This window comes from Sinocyclocheilus anshuiensis, unplaced genomic scaffold, assembly GCF_001515605.1.
Source record: "Sinocyclocheilus anshuiensis isolate Anshui unplaced genomic scaffold, SAMN03320099.WGS_v1.1 scaffold664, whole genome shotgun sequence".
Taxonomy (NCBI): Eukaryota; Metazoa; Chordata; class Actinopteri; order Cypriniformes; family Cyprinidae; genus Sinocyclocheilus; species Sinocyclocheilus anshuiensis.
In genome coordinates this window covers 577,626-594,290 of record NW_015554122.1, presented here as the reverse complement: position 1 = coordinate 594,290, position 16,665 = coordinate 577,626, and the positions used below count along the sequence as shown (strand labels likewise).

Below are 16,665 nucleotides of genomic sequence, written 5' to 3'. Positions count from 1 at the left end.
TAAATTTTGTCATTTAGCAGACGCTTTTATCCAAAGCGACTTACAAATGAGGACAATAGAAGCAATCAAAACCAAAAAAAGAGCAACAATATGCAAGTGTTATATTAGTATATTATTATAGTGATATATTTCAATTTCACAAAGAAATGTGCAGCATTTTGTCCAAGCAATAATAAAAGGACACATTTAATTTATAATTTGTCTTAAATCTCATTTTGTAAAAAAAAAAAAAAAAAAAGTGAATCGAATCGAATCGCGAAATCAAAATCATGAATCGAATTGAATCATGAGTTGAGTGAATCGTTACATCCCTACCTCCAACTGTCCTAAAACTGTACCCATCTGTAATCGTTGGGTCAAATTTGGTGGGTCCCAAATGATCTTGTCATATCACTTTATTTCTTTTAGTTGCGACCCCTAGAGGACGCAGTTCGAAGTTCCCATGAAAGGGAACCTATCAATATGGCTGACTCTGCACAACACAACAAATCCATTTTTGCTCACTTAAAACGACCAGGTGAAGTACTACAGGTGTTTTGGAAAGCGCTCAGTGGCTTTAGCCCCACTATACCCTATCACATACAACATAATGTGCAAGTAGCTGAATCTTTAAAAATCTTTAATATGCTGGGGCCACATTTTATACATAGATTCACAAAAAAGGAATTTAAAAGCCAAAGATCTAGATTCTTCTAGAACTGTGACTCATGAAGATGGAGCACTTGTTTTGAATGTCAATATTATTATTTTATTTTAAAAGCAGCTATCATTTCATTTGTTTAGATCAGGGGTCACCACACTCGGTCCTGGAGGGCCGCTGTCCTGCAGAGTTTAGCTCCAGCTTGCCTCAACACGCCTGCCTTGAAGTTTCAAGTATACAAAGTAAGAGCTTGATTAGCTGGTTCAGGTGTGTTTGATTAGGGTTGGAGCTAAACTCTGCAGGACACCGGCCCTCCAGGACCGAGTTTGGTGACCCCTGGTTTAGATGATATCACAAAGCCTGGTTCAAGTGCCAAAAATAAGTGTTGCCTTTAGAGCATATTCTTCATCAAAAAAAGGGGGCACAACTAATCTGAGGGCAACAGAAGGGTTCAAATGTTGAATTTTATCAAAAAACACTGCAGTCTTTAACATACCTTGATCTGATCTTGGAATGAATAAAGTTGCTTTAGGAGACGCTCCAACTGAATTGACAGCAGCTAGTTCAATACTGGCCGTTTTTCCTGGTGGCAACTCCATCGAATACATCAGCCTGGGCTTATCTGTTATAGTGTGACTTTCAAACATCACATAATCTTGACTGATATTCAGGTAATATTTCAGTATTTTTCCATTCGTTTTTACAGGAGCCTGTAACCGAAGACAATAGGAAAACCTTTCCTATTTAACTTGCAAAGCTATTGAGTATGTCACTACATAGATTAACACTATTACTGATATTTTAGCACATGTAAGGTGAAAAAAGGAATTTACCTTCCATACTAAAGTGACATTTCTATTATTAGAAGTGGGCTGGATGATTCTCCAAAGATCTGGTGCGCTTGCTGGCTCTGAGAAAATAAGATGGCCTGATGAGTATTAATGATAAGATTCAATAACATCAGAACGCTGGGAAGTAATTAAGCAGTGTTGCTACTAACTTAACTGTGCATTTCAGTAGCCTGACAATAGTTTACTTGCTTTTTTAAATTCCCATTTTTAATCTCATGTTGTTCGCACACACTTTACTGTCATGAGAGAATAATCTCTAACTCACTCTGGTATGTATTCTGTGTTGGAAAGTCTGATTTATTCTATTCAGCCGGTTAGTCCTAAATGATCTTCTCTCTCATATGTAAAATCCAACTCATTTCTGAGTCTAGTACAACCGTACGTTCGGATTCCATCTCTGCTTATTCCTGCATTTGGAAGCATGCTTCATGAAACAGAGCCTGTTCTCTATTGTCCTTAAAAGATAAAACTCTTCAAAACAACACATTTTGCCTAAAGGCGAGTAATAGTAAAGATTTACTAGTAGTAGTGTTAGAGTAGCTAACTAGTTTTTTAAAGGGCAGCTTAACTACTTTAGTAAGCTACCTTCCCAACACTGTTCTTAAGGATTTTATAACCCCATTTTAGGATCCTTCCATCAACCTTTTTAGAGTTTTTCAATCACTTGATGAATAATACAGATCATACTGGCTTCTGCGGTGTGCCCTGTGACGCTGGCGCTCCAGTTACTCCAGTGACTGCTGTGACTTTCTCCAATGCATCGCATCTGCACCACGTATTGAGTGTAAGGCTCCAGAGACTGCAGTCTAAACGACTCCATGTACGCTTCGGTGAAGCTCTCAGGCACCTAAAAGATTCATGAACTCATGAATAAACAGCGTCTTTTTTTTTTGAGGTGAGGACTAAATTATATGCAAGATGAAAATATTCCATTGTTTGAAATAAGAACCCACTCCCATCCCCTTGAGCCATAATAGGGCATTTCACACCTGAAATGTTTAACCCAGGGTCATTCTAAACCCCGGGTCAACAGAATCCACATTTAACACTGTTCATAATTTATCCGGGCTTAACCATTAATCCTGGGTCTTCATAAACTTATGTTTGTGCATTACTGCACATTCTTATTTGCATATTTGTGGTGTCAGTGTCATTGACTGGACGAACGCAGCACTCGACCTGTCTATACAACGGCTCTAGCATTGCGCATCCTCGGGTTATATATTGCCGATCAACTTTGCTTATACAACGCCGTGTTTTCTTGTTGTCCAAAGCAAGTGAATATGAGGTACACGTTTGGGTGTCAGTTGCTCTGCATCTAGCCGTTAACATTTTAACACTGCATCGTTTCACACTTCACAAGTTTGGCACTGCAACACCACAAAAGCACTGCTAACCCCGCTTCTGAATTACACGTGTGAAACATACCTGAGGTTAAAGACGGGGGTTCAGAACGATGATGACCCAGGCTTAAGCGCAGTGTGAAAAGCCCTTATGAAATGTTTTGGTAAGGCAAATAAAATAGGTCAAACAAAAGAACACTGACATCAAATCACACCACGGTTTTCACCAACAATCATTATTAACAGTACACAAAAATGCTATCTTTTGTCCTGGCTTTTGGCTTTCCCATACCTCGACCCAAACATCGGATGCTACTTTGCAGTATCTGATGGCATAAGAGAGTTTCAAAACAGTCTCGTGAACGGGATGCTTCCAAGTAACCATGAGACTTGTGGAGATATTAACTTCAGTGAGGACTCGGACATTCAGTGGTGGATTTGGTTTCACTACAAAACAAACAGAAAAGCCAGTTGAAGTTATGCAGTCATACAGAGTTTTAAATGCATCCTTTCCTAATTCAAAAGCTGAGATCATACCAAAATATGCAGAATACTTTTGAAGTTCGTCTGACCGCTCTGAGCCCAGCGCATTCTTCACTTCAACCCACACTCTAAAAAGCATATGAATCTGAAAAGTCTCCAGATTGACTACGCAGTATCTTGCAAGATGCTGATTACACTCAGCTTTATATGTTAGGTCTGAAGCAAGTCTAAAAAAAGACGAAGAAGAGGAAGTAAATAACACTCTAGTCTTTCATTTTGAGTAATTTGGCAAAAAATCATAAAGGTGCTTTCAGTACTTATGCTACTCTAACACGTACACATTGACAGTAAGGGTGTAATTTGTGTCGAGCAGCGGGGATCGCGATCCTGGATCCCAACTACAGTTTAAGTAAGAGGAAATATCCTTGCCCTCTTGCAAAGCAAGGCATGACAGATTCTTTGGTTTCAGTGGAGGATCTGGAGATCATAAACACAAAAACAATGGATTTATCAAGATGTTTCCTTGAAGTTGAAGTGTTTGGTAAATAATGCATCGGGTTTCAAAAAATGAGAATGTCTGAAAGAGGCAAAGATTGTTTTTTCCTACAGGTTTATAAACCACTGCATCACAAACTGAAAATTGATATTATTAACCAAAGGTTCTGAAGGCATACATGTGGGAAAAAAGCTGAAAATTCTCTGCTTGAAAATCTCAAATATGGTTCAACAATCTGTCTTGTCAAATTTGACGTCAGAAAGCCAATGATGATTAACAATATTGAAGAGAAATGCTTCATTTGAATAGCATTTGTTTTTGAACATTAAAGCATGTCAACATATTCTGTTACACCAAATACACAAAATAATGATCTTTAAAAAAGCATCATATGACTCCTTTAATCAATTTCAAAACTAAGGTGGAGGCAAAGCTTATAACGACTTAAATGCCAGTCTTTTCCCGACACAAATGTCTCTGAACACTTGCAATACAGTACACTGGATATTCTGCAATATTTTGTGTTTTAGAAAAACATATGTGACCCTGGAGCACAAAAGCAGTCTTAAGTCGCTGGGGTATATTTGTAGCAATAGCCAAAAATACATTGTATGAGCCAAAATTATCGATTTTTCTTTTATGCCAAAAATCATTAGGATATTAAGTAAAGATCATGTTCCATGAAGATATTTTGTAAATTTCATACAGTAAATATATTAAAACGTAATTTCTGATTAGTAATATGCATTGCTAAGAACTTCATTTGGACAACTTTAAAGGCGATTTTCTTAATATTTGGATTTTTTTTTTGCACCCTCAGATTCCAGATTTTCAAATAGTTGTATCTCAGCCAAATATTGTCCTATCCTAACAATTTATTATTTATTCTTATTTATTCAGGTTTCAGATGATGCATAAATCTCAATTTCGAAAAATTGACCCTTATGACTGGTTTTGTGCTCCAGGGTCACAAATTGTCAAAAAAATACGTACAAAACTAAAACCCAGTTGGAGTGACGAATTCAAGCCTTTTAATTCTAAAGCAACACGTGTGATTTTGGCATGAAAACACTTACATCCCGTACGGAGAAAGATTCCATAGATACACTGTGGTGCGTATGACAGCGACTCCTTGGCGGCTCTGCAGCGCAGCAAACCGCTCATGTCACTGCTGACGTTAACAGTAACACTGACAGCCGTTTCATTTATTTTACGGTAAAACTGCTTTGCAATGCTGATGTTTTCCAATCTCCATTCAATGTCATCTGAGGTATAAACAGAGCCTTCCAGGAGGTGACAAGTCGCGGTGAAGTTTTTTCCCACCTCAAGAACAATGTTACTGCTGGAGTCTGGAAGAATTTTCACACAGCTACTATTGGAACCTGTGTGGACAAAACACTGCATTGAGTATCACAACAAAACAATAACGATATACAGTAAGTGTTAACTGGGAGGTAATAGAGTGAAGGACTGGTGACATGGCTTACCTATTGCATAGTGCAAAAACATCAAGAGTAAGAGTAAATGATGTGAAGTGTCCATTGTGACATAAAGGCAGGTATCTGAGAAAAGAAGGAAATCAAAAGATATAATATAGATAAGGGTCATTGCTACCATTCGGTACATTTTCATGTCCCCATAATGTATGTCCTAAGAGAAGAGATTAAACTACATTTTTTCATTACTTTGTTAAGAGAATAGCTGCATTTTTGCCATGTTCCCATTAGCTGCAATGGAAAACTGCCAACTTATTAAAGGTCCCATATTGCAGCTAGCGCAGTGACGTCGGCTGACCCTAGTTACCTGTGGTTGGCCTGGCCGTGCGTCACTCAGAAAACAACAGGCCAATCAGAAGAGAGGCTCATGAATATTAATTAGACAGGCCAAAATCGACCTGTTCTCAGCAGAGCTCCTGAGAAAGGAGCTGTAAAAATATAGATGAATAATAACATTGAGATGGTTTTTGGTACTTATACCGCAAATATATATTATTAAGGACATCAAAACCTAAATTAAAACTCCAGAAAGGTGTACAATATGTGACCTTTAAGAAATGCACCACTGTCAGGGCAAAACAGCTTGTAAATGGTGCATATTAGTACTCTAGAGTAGGCATATATACCCTTAAGGTACTACTTGAACTTTTTAGTGGTAAATAAGGTACAAAGTTGTCTCTTTAGGGACAAGCTGCTGTATCCGGTGTTTGTCCAAGCAAGGTTTTTAGCTAAACCAATAATTCAACATTTCCAGAAAAACATTTTTTTTTTTTCAGTGCAGTAAACAGGCTTTTTTCAAGTAATTCTTCAAGTAAACAGAAATAAAGAACACTGAAATAAATTAAGAGCAGTTAGTGTTTTTGTTAGTTTTGTTTCTTCTTTAATAATAAGGACAACATTGTCACTTAAATGACTGCTATTTAAATTTGGAAAAGGTTAAAAGCAAATGTTTGACATGTTTTAGTTCCTCTTCAGGAACTCGAGCTGCGTCGAAAACGCTAGGGCAATAACACTTTCCACCCTTAGTCTTGTGTAATATCCCTCTCCTGTTTAGATATATTGGATTTTTGTGTTAAATAAATCATTCGGCATGTAAAACAGGCATAATTTCAAATGTATCCAACTTATTGATAACAAGAAAACGTAGAAAAGTGAGATAAAGTGAGACTTGTGCAGCCGGGTTAAGGTTAGGGTTAGCGTCCTCCTCCCAATCTCATCTACGTCGTTTTTCAACCAGCTTTGTATTGCTACAATGTCGGTAGTATGTGTGAATGAACACTGAGTACTCTTCCTCTGTGTTACCTGCACCCAGATATCCCTGTTTGTCGGCAAAAGTGCACCAAATGAAGCAAAGTGTGACAAGAGTATAAATATCTAGGTATAATACTTGATTCACAACTTACATTTAAAAAACAAGTTAAAATAGTTGGGAATAAAATTTAATTTAATTTGGCAAATTTTAGATATATTAGGAATAATTTAACCACTGAGGCCTCAAAGTTATACATTAATGCTATGATTTTTTCACATATGAACTACTGTCTCACCAGTTGGACACAGACAGGTGGGACTATTTTGCAATCAATAGAAAGACTCTATAAGCAGGCTTTGAAAATATTGGATAAAAGGTCTAATTCATATCATCATTGTGAAATTTTAACTAAATATGGGTTTTTAAGTTGGGAAAATATGATTAAATTTGCAGATATTTTACTTGTGTTCAAAATTTTGCATGGTTTGGCTCCGCTCCCACTTAATAAATTTATCAGGAAAAATTTGAATTCTTTTACTAGAGCCACTACTAGAGGGGACTGTATAATACCATATAGAAGAAGTACTTTTGGGCAATCAGTATTTTCTTATAGAGCAGTACATACTTGGAATACTATACCCATAGAATTAAGAAATATTACATCTCTTGCTCCTTTTTCTGAATCGGTAAAAGGGTGGTTACTGGATAATCAAATATGTCCTCATAATTTGAAGTAGTGTGTTTTATTTTATAGTTTTATTTTATTTATTTATTTATTTATTTTTATTGTATTCTGGTTTTTGTAATATGTTTGTTTCTGCTTTGTGTATTTGTGGATTATGGTTCTTACCATCAACCTGCCAGGGACTGCAGATGAAAATTAGCCTGAATGACTAAATCTGGCACATTTACATAGTAGACTTGTTTTACTCATGTTAATTAATGTGTATTGTCCCTTTTAAATAAAATAAAAAAAAATAAATAAAAAAAAAAAAAGAAATAACATGAATATTTTAGATTCTTCACCAACAAAGTAGAACTTTCTTAGGTACTAAAATTTAACCTAACTTGCATCACAGAATTAACACTGCTGGAAGACCTCAGTCAGTCCGTGTCGGCCACAACACCTCGAGCACTACCACACTGAGCACAGGTGCCCCACAAGGCTGTGTGCTCAGCCCGCTGCTCTTCACGCTGCTGACCCACGACTGCACTGCCAAGTTCAGCTCCAACCACATCATCAAGTTTGCGGATGACACAACGGTGGTAGGTCTCATCAGCAACAGTGATGAAACGCACTACAGAGAGGAAGTGGCAAAGCTGGCTGAATGGTGTGGCACTAACAACCTGTCCCTCAATGTGAGTAAGACAAAGGAGGTTGTGATGGACTTCAGGAGAAACTCCGTTGACCACCCCCCACTGACCATCGACAGCTCGACTGTGGAGAGAGTCAGCAGCACTAAATTCCTGGGGGTGCACATCATAGAAGATCTCACCTGGACCACCAGCACCACGTTACTCTCCAAGAAGGCACAACAGCACCTGCACTTTCTCCGCCGGCTGAAAAGAGCAAGTCTCCCTCCACCCATCCTCACCACATTCTATAGGGGCACCATTGAGTGCGTGCTGACCAGCTGCATCACTGTCTGGTATGGGAACTGTAGTGCAGCAGACCGCAAGACCCTCCAGCGGACGGTGAACACAGCTGCAAAGATCATCGGTGCCCCTCTCCCCTCCATCCTGGACATTTTCCTTACACGATGCTCCAGCAAAGCCAACAGCTTTACATAAGTAAAAAGTTGTTAAATTATAATTTCTCAACAAGAGTAATTAAATGGATAAAATCATATTTAACGGATAGACAACAGTGTGTTCGAGTAGATAATAAAATCTCACAATCACTTATTAATTCAGTTGGTGTACCTCAAGGATCAATATTAGGTCCTCTGTTATTCAGTTTGTATATTAATGATTTGCCTGATGTTTGTGCACCTGCTGTAAATTGCCAGATGTATGCTGATGATACAATTATATACTTGCATGCTAAAACTAAAAAACAAGCGGCAGATGAATTATCAGCAGAAATGGTTAAGATTACAAATTGGTTAAAAAACTCGTGTTTACATCTTAATGTTAGCAAAACTGTATGTATGTTTTTTTCAAAGTCTGCAAATAGAGATCCCGATCCAGATGTCACAGTTGCAGGTAAAAGGTTATCAGTAGTTCAAGAGTATAAATATCTAGGTATAATACTTGATTCACAACTTACATTTAAAAAACAAGTTAAAATAGTTGGGAATAAAATTAAATTTAATTTGGCAAATTTTAGATATATTAGGAATAATTTAACCACTGAGGCCTCAAAGTTATACATTAATGCTATGATTTTTTCACATATGAATTACTGTCTCACCAGTTGGACACAGACAGGTGGGACTATTTTGCAATCAATAGAAAGACTCTATAAGCAGGCTTTGAAAATATTGGATAAAAGGTCTAATTCATATCATCATTGTGAAATTTTAACTAAATATGGGTTTTTAAGTTGGGAAAATATGATTAAATTTGCAGATATTTTACTTGTGTTCAAAATTTTGCATGGTTTGGCTCCGCTCCCACTTAATAAATTTATCAGGAAAAATTTGAATTCTTTTACTAGAGCCACTACTAGAGGGGACTGTATAATACCATATAAAAGAAGTACTTTTGGGTAATCAGTATTTTCTTATAGAGCAGTACATACTTGGAATACTATACCCACAGAATTAAGAAATATTACATCTCTTGCTCCTTTTTTTGAATCGGTAAAAGGGTGGTTACTGGATAATCAAATATGTCCTCATAATTTGAAGTAGTGTGTTTTATTTTTTTTTCTTTTATTGTATTCTGGTTTTTGTAATATGTTTGTTTCTGCTTTGTGTATTTGTGGATTATGGTTCTTACGATCAACCTGCCAGGGACTGCAGATGAAAATGAGCCTGAATGGCTAAATCTGGCACATTTACATAGTAGACTTGTTTTACTCATGTTAATTAATGTGTATTGTCCCTTTTAAATAAAATAAAAACAAAAAACAAAAAAAAAACATTTTGTGTCATCTGGCAGACAGCATCTGGGCTTTTTTTTAAACTACAGATCAAACTTGTGCATTTTTGTATCCCCCTCATAGACAGTCACCTCAACAGAGTGGTGCCGCCAAAATCAAAGGTGCATTATTGAGGGTTTTGTCAAAAGGGAAGCTCTTTTTCTCAGTTTTCTCTAATCATGTAGCACCAGTTTCAGATTTTCTCCCCTGCTTTTTTCTGCATAGACAGCCACGTTTTATTTAAAGGCAATCTTGCCAGCGGTGACGTACCCTTTAAGGTGAGGTGTTTGGAAGCTTAGACAAGCCTATCAGTTGGTTTGTGTTGATAAAATTGCAGAAATTAATATGATAATAACATTTCAAAACATGCTCATCTTCAATGGAAGTAGGGGAGAGTGGGGTAAGTTGAGCTAGAGGGTAAGTTGACCCACCCCCTGTATCTTGGCAACTGTACACTTTTACTGTCATTTTTTCCCAAAATGTCAGCTATGGGGCAAAGTGACACAAATGCTGTGGGGTAAATTGAGCCAGCATTTTAACTTACCCCACCATAAGGCACTGTAGTTAAGTTAAATCTCTGAATTATAAAATGGTATTTTAATGTGATATATTACTGGTTTAGTTTATCATTTATACATATTATTTGCGGTTTATTTGATAGGGAGAGTGTACAAGTGCACCAAATCCTTCTCTGATAAGAACCAGAAAATGCTATAAGTATTAGACATTTAATTTAATATTTTATAGAATAAATCTATATTATATACTAATAAACAACTAGTTTAGAAAATGTATACTATTTTTTAAACTATTTATAGGCCTACTATTAATTTGGTTTTAATAAAATATGATGTGTTATAGATTACTAGTTATCAAGACAAGTGATTATAATGGGAAATATACTTAATTACAAGAATTAAAGTGTGCTAAATATTCTATATGATGATCTGCTGGCTTGCTGGAGCTTTGAATTCATGTTTGCAATGTTGAACTGCCTTTAGCAGCCTCCATTTGCTCGTTCTCTCTCTGTCTTCTTTTTTGTGAAGGCATTTTTTTTTGTCTACAAAGTGTGCCAACAGCAGCGAATTTGGTGTTATCTATATTAGATCTGATCGGGAACAATAATTTGATTAGACGTTCTAATTCTAAGAACATGGATATTTTGTACAAGTTGTTGGCGCTTTTAGAAGGCCAAGTCATTACCGACAAAAATAAAAACAAACAAACTACCAACTAATTACTAATTCAGTGGATCAACCACTGACTAATGTGGATTGTAATGCATCTAGCTGGTAATGCAACGACCTTCGGGGACTGTGGTCTCCACTCTGCAGAGAGCGGCACACAGGTGAGTGATGTTGCGGAGCGGGCAGGAAACACGGAGTGGATTAGCAGAATCAGCGGATCTTTAGCGGAGCGGGAACAGACCGCTTTGAGCTGGGGTGATGGGGGGATTGGTGAGAGGGGCACCTCAGCCGATGAGGGCAAAGGGGCAGTGGCTCTAGCCACCGGGCCACCCCCCTGTGCACGGCCCTGTCAAAAACATGTTTTGTTATGCTGGTTGAAAGTCTCTTCACATCCCGATAGCAATCAATAAGTTAAGTGCTCTAAATGTTTTCTAATGTATTCTAATAAGTTAAGTGCTCTAAATGTATATCATCTGTGTATATCATCAGGCATAGGACCATAAAGTGTTCGTCCAGTCACATCCTTCGGTCTGAGGGCTGTCCTGCCTGCTTATAAACATATGTATTTAACCTCTGTTCGCACAGACATGATACATCATCAGCGCGCTCCATTACTCTACTGCAGACCGAGCGAGAGCGGAAGGCGTTATTATTGTAATATTATGCGCTTTGTACTGTAATGTTTTCTCACTGGTGAAATGAGACATGAGGTAATCTGACAGCGCTGCATTCAACCCTCCACCAGCGCCGTCTCTCATCGTGTCGCTAATTAGCCTCTGGTTTGCCTGTGCCAGGGCCGTCCCAAGCTGACCAAACAAGTCATATGTTTATTCTATGACTTATATACAGGCATATGGTTATTTTCTAGGGCTGTGCACTGAATTTCACCTCAGAAGAATTTAGTAAAGCAGCTGTTTATTAAACACTGCATAGTGCTTACTATAGGGCCGTTGCTAGCTATTGGCAGAACAGGCAGTTGACCTCAGCATTATGAAGGGCCTCCATAACTGTACCACAGTACAATAGCCTATAGGTAATGGCATATGCTTCATGCTTACATTGTGCACTCCCCACCCTACAATATTCTGATTGTTTGCATCTTGTTTTTAAGCCCATAAATAATAATGTACTCGTCCTAATAAATTTGTATTGTAATGTACTCATTCTAATATATTAAAATCATCTTAACATTGCTGGTATCATTGCACAAATCAACACACTCTCTACGTTTAACAAATAAAAATAAAAATTAGAAGAGCTCTAAACTAATGCGCTGTCTTCACTGTACCTCACGCACACACGTTTAGTCACACAGATCACGCTGCACGCGCACATACATTCTTTTTCGCATTTAGACAAACTTTATAGCTTGGCCCCACAATTTTATCAATAAAATAGCTTAATCGCTGAAGAGCTTTATATTCTTTCTCAACAAGGAGCTGGTAACATCATCGTTTCTAAAGCAATTAAAGCCACAGCTTCACTGTTAATACAGATGACCGTGATTTCACCAAGTACAACATCCTTGTTGATCCTGGAACAACATTCCTATCAACCAATCAGAATTGAGGAATAACTTTTCAGGAAATATCTGCTTTAGGCTTACGATCAGGGTTAGGTGCTTCTACACCCTTGTTAATCAGCTATCATTTCCCTCTGATTTTAGGAATAAATTATGGGTAAGGTTAGGTTTAGGGGTGGGGACTGGGTTAAGTCTGTATTTTTGGACCGTTATGTTGATCCAGGATCAACAAAAGATGTTGATCCAGGAACATGTTGTACTTGGTGAAATCACAGCGACCGTTAATACAGAAACGCGGCAAAATACCAAGCGGCAACCTCTCTCGTGAAACCAACACGGAAGTGACTAAAACTGCAATTCTTCGACTGGCCGCTAGAGGCTGGCTCCAAAAGGGAGTCAATCCCATAAGACCCCCCATGTTAAAGGGGTCATATGATGTTGCTAAAAAGAACATTATTTGGTGTAATGCAATGTGTTTATGCGGTTTAAAGTTTAAAAATAATATTTTATTTTAAAATGTGCACATTCACTCTTATTCGTATGTCTAACAGTCGAAAACGCAAACGTCTCTTGTTCATTTATGATTTACATGAATCATGATCGCATATGTTCAATTCAAAATGGCGAAATTTCATAAAAAGTTGAGTCATTTGCATTACTAGATAGTCTTTTACTGTCGGTCGCTGAAAATTTCAATCGTAAAACATTTTTCTAATACAGTACTACTTACATCTTTCCACGAACTCTCGTTGCGTTGTGACCAAGCGGCAACCTCCCGCTCTCTCTCGTGAAACCAACACGGAAGTAACTAAAACTGCAATTCATCGGCTGGCTGCTAGAGGCTGGCTCCAAAAGGGAGTCAGTCCCATAGACTCCCCATGTTAAAATGCCCAACTTTACAGCAGAAAAAATATGTTTACAGCCTGGTACAAAAAGTGGTTTTGGTCTATATAACTAATTTTGCCCTTCATGACAACTGTGAGGGGGGTGATTTTTTTTATAACTGGTCTGTTTAAATTATATTAAGCCTTAAAGTTTTGCATAATTAAGGGCGTGGCCACTTGAGTGACAGGTGAATTGCATCGAGCGAGGTGGGCGTGGTTTCATCATTTGCCCATTTTCGATTATCCGGAAGTGACGCGCGGTGACGCGCTGCCAAGATGGCGACGGCCAGCTCCGCCCACTTTGAGCTTCAAAAACGCTCTTAGGAAACCTACGGGTGACGTCACGGACACTACGTCCATGTTTTTATACAGTCTATGATCAATACTCGTATCGTCAGATCTCTGTGACGATACATCGTCGTATCGATGTATCGAACACAGCACTATTATTTTCATGATTAATTGCCTATATTTTAATTGAACATCTGTCATAATAGCAACACTATAAATGCAATCTTACCCCAAGGGTCTAACTAAACTACTATGTTTACTCCAAAATCTAAAAACATTCATGCGTCCACAAACCCCTCATTAACAAACAGACACAAAACACTTTGATAATCAACATAACACAATGCCACAGATAAATATTTTCCAGAGACACAACATTATCTGTCTGCAAATAGATAATGGTCATACATTTCCCCATAGTAATTTTCAGTTTTCAAAAGTACTACATTTCTCAGTTACATACAGTATTTTCTACTGCAGATTACAATGTTTTGCTACTTGATATCATTTGAAGCTTATAACATTCTAGATTTGGGTTTTAGTGAGAATAAAATAAAAATATATAACAATATAGTATTTATAGTTTTCTTTCCATGATATCACAATACATTCATATAATTGGCAAGGATACCATCAATATGTCTGTACAAGCTCCAGAAAATATTTATATATTAAGAACATTTATTCACTGGACTAGACTAGTATTACAAAGCACAATACATTTATTGACGTTAATATCACAGCAACACGATCCCTATAAAGTACGCAGACGTTAAAAATAAAACTTAACACGCTAAACTCTTAGCACTTCTCTTACCTTCAGAGTGGCATCACATCATACTGTAACTTTACTGTAAATCTGAACACTTTTAAGACATCGCGAGTTACTTCCGGTGATGTTTGAGCGGAAGCGCACACTCATCTGGAACGACCTGCGAACGTGCTCACGATCACTGAAGACGAGAGTGTGTGCTACAGATCGAAGCATTCTGAGCATGCGCAGAATCAAGACTAACGAGAGACCGAAACTCGTCTCGTGATTGGTCGGTAGAGCTGTCAGTCATTTAAATACGCCCCGTGATTCATAATCCATTACTTTTCCCGTTAGTCATGACCCACTGCCCGAAAACCGTGCAAAATGATCTCACTGCAGCCTATACATAAAGAACAAATTGAAAATAAGCGACAGACAAATTAGTGCTTGCTGAGGAATGTTCTCAATATACACGTTTACTTCGAAGGGCGTTACTGATGTTTTAACGTTACTTACGTAACGTTACGTTTGATGGATGCTATCATTGTAACAGTATTGCGCAATTCAGTGTTTTACCAGCGTTACTGCGCTTTTGTTGGCAAAGCCTTTTGCTCAGGATGTGTTATGACAAGCATAAATATTTCCTAACAATAAACTGTCTGTGACAGATCTACTCAACTATGCTCTGAATCAGAGACAACAAAGTCTGAAAATCAAAAGAGCAATTTCTGAGTAATATAAAACTGTTTTTTTTTTCTTTGTAAAACGAAATTAAATGTGTATACCCAGATTAGACTTTACTAAACTAAATCACTGTGCTATTGCCTTTATTCTGTGGTCTGACTTTCATTTTGCAATTACATCTTACTTCTAAATATTAAAATAATTATTAATATAATCAATAAACATGATATATTTACTTAAGCAAGTAAATATTCCCTAGACACCTACAAGTCATCTCTGTTTCATCTTGGTATATGAATATAAATCATATATTAAAAGAGTTCTGCTGTACAAGTCTCCTTCTGTCCAGTGTCTTTATATATGTGGATATTAATTATTATCCACATAAACTGCTGAACCCAACTCAGCGTTTATATAATTTATATTTATCCAGAGCTACAGTTACCAGTTCATGCACTCCCTAAAAATCAAACCCATGATTTTTGCGTCGCTCACCCTCTATTATTTCACCTTTAGGACCAGGGGCCAGTACCAAAAAGCTAGTTGAACAAACTCAGGGTAACAGGACTGGTTTTGAGTTGACAAACCCAAACAAATCTAAACCCGCGGTGCCACTACACTTTCTCTGTCAGCTCGGATTTTGATCCTGCTTGTGATTAGTTCACATTTATGTACTGAGTTACTGACTTAGCTGATGATGAAGAGATCATTATGAACAATATGAAGTATTAAAACACATTTACACAGCAAGAGAAAACACTACTACTACTATAAGCTATATATAAATGACTAATAAATACCCCAATTAAACACCTGAAGCAGCTAATCACGGTGTTCAGGGTTACTTGATAATTACAGACAGGTGTGTTGGAGCAGGGTTGGAGACCCCTATATTACAGCAACTGTGTGTAGTTTTGTGTATTCTTGTGACTTTGGTGCCCCCTACAGTTAAGTGAGTTCACTGTGAGGCTCGCCAAACTTACACACTCCCAGACAGATGTTTGAGGGAAGCCTGGGAAAGACACAGAAGCCTTTCTGCTTATTAGAAGTCAGTGTACCATCAGAATGATCGTGATACTGATATGGTAAGGTAAAAAACTTCAGTGGTTCCCAGCCTTGGTCCTGGAGAAACCCCAACAGTACACATTTTGGATGGCTCTCTCATCTGACACAACCATTTCAGGTCTTGAAGTCCCAACTAATGAGCTGATGAGTTGAATCAGGTGTGTTTTATTGGGGAGACATACTGTACAAAATGCAGTGTTGGGGGGCCCCAGGACCAGGATTGGGAACCACTGTTAAATACAGAGTTCTGGCATGAAACTCTAGATGGCGCAGGTCTAACTCAATCTGACCTAATGACATCATTATCACATGGCACAGCTGATTGGTTCTCTCCTGTATCGGTAGCCAATGAGCTCGCTGCTCAACATTCAAATATATGCCTATTGCTTGCCATGGCAGTTGCAGCTTGCTTCAGAAACCCTCCACCTTCCCCAGCTCCACCTGTATAGATCTGCTACGAGGTGATTCATGAATGCTATATGGGGGTTATTTCATGTATGTTATATTTGCAGCAGCAGTATTTCTTACATGCTCACAGCAGCATGTTGTGGATGTATTGGCAGTAGCAAGTCTCGGTACTTGCTCTGCCGCAGCAGCAGCGTAGCAGATCTATTCCGCCAAGACCAAATACA

The 16,665-nt window shown here is 37.9% G+C and overlaps 1 protein-coding gene across 1 annotated transcript in view; it reads right to left on the bottom strand.

Annotated features, from left to right (window-relative positions):
- Positions 1–14,437, bottom strand: part of LOC107670041 (interleukin-6 receptor subunit beta-like) — a 20,584-nt gene extending 6,147 nt beyond the window's left edge. The window contains exons 1-9 of the mRNA XM_016462517.1: positions 14,348–14,437; positions 5,301–5,375; positions 4,890–5,195; positions 3,656–3,794; positions 3,372–3,544; positions 3,127–3,281; positions 2,179–2,338; positions 1,474–1,550; positions 1,137–1,350 (exon numbers count right to left, since the gene is read on the bottom strand). Of these exons, the coding sequence (XP_016318003.1) occupies positions 1,137–1,350; positions 1,474–1,550; positions 2,179–2,338; positions 3,127–3,281; positions 3,372–3,544; positions 3,656–3,794; positions 4,890–5,195; positions 5,301–5,355 (1,279 nt within the window). The 5' untranslated portion in view covers positions 5,356–5,375; positions 14,348–14,437. The remainder of the gene's footprint in view (positions 1–1,136; positions 1,351–1,473; positions 1,551–2,178; positions 2,339–3,126; positions 3,282–3,371; positions 3,545–3,655; positions 3,795–4,889; positions 5,196–5,300; positions 5,376–14,347) is intronic.
- Between the last annotated feature and the right edge of the window lie 2,228 nt (positions 14,438–16,665).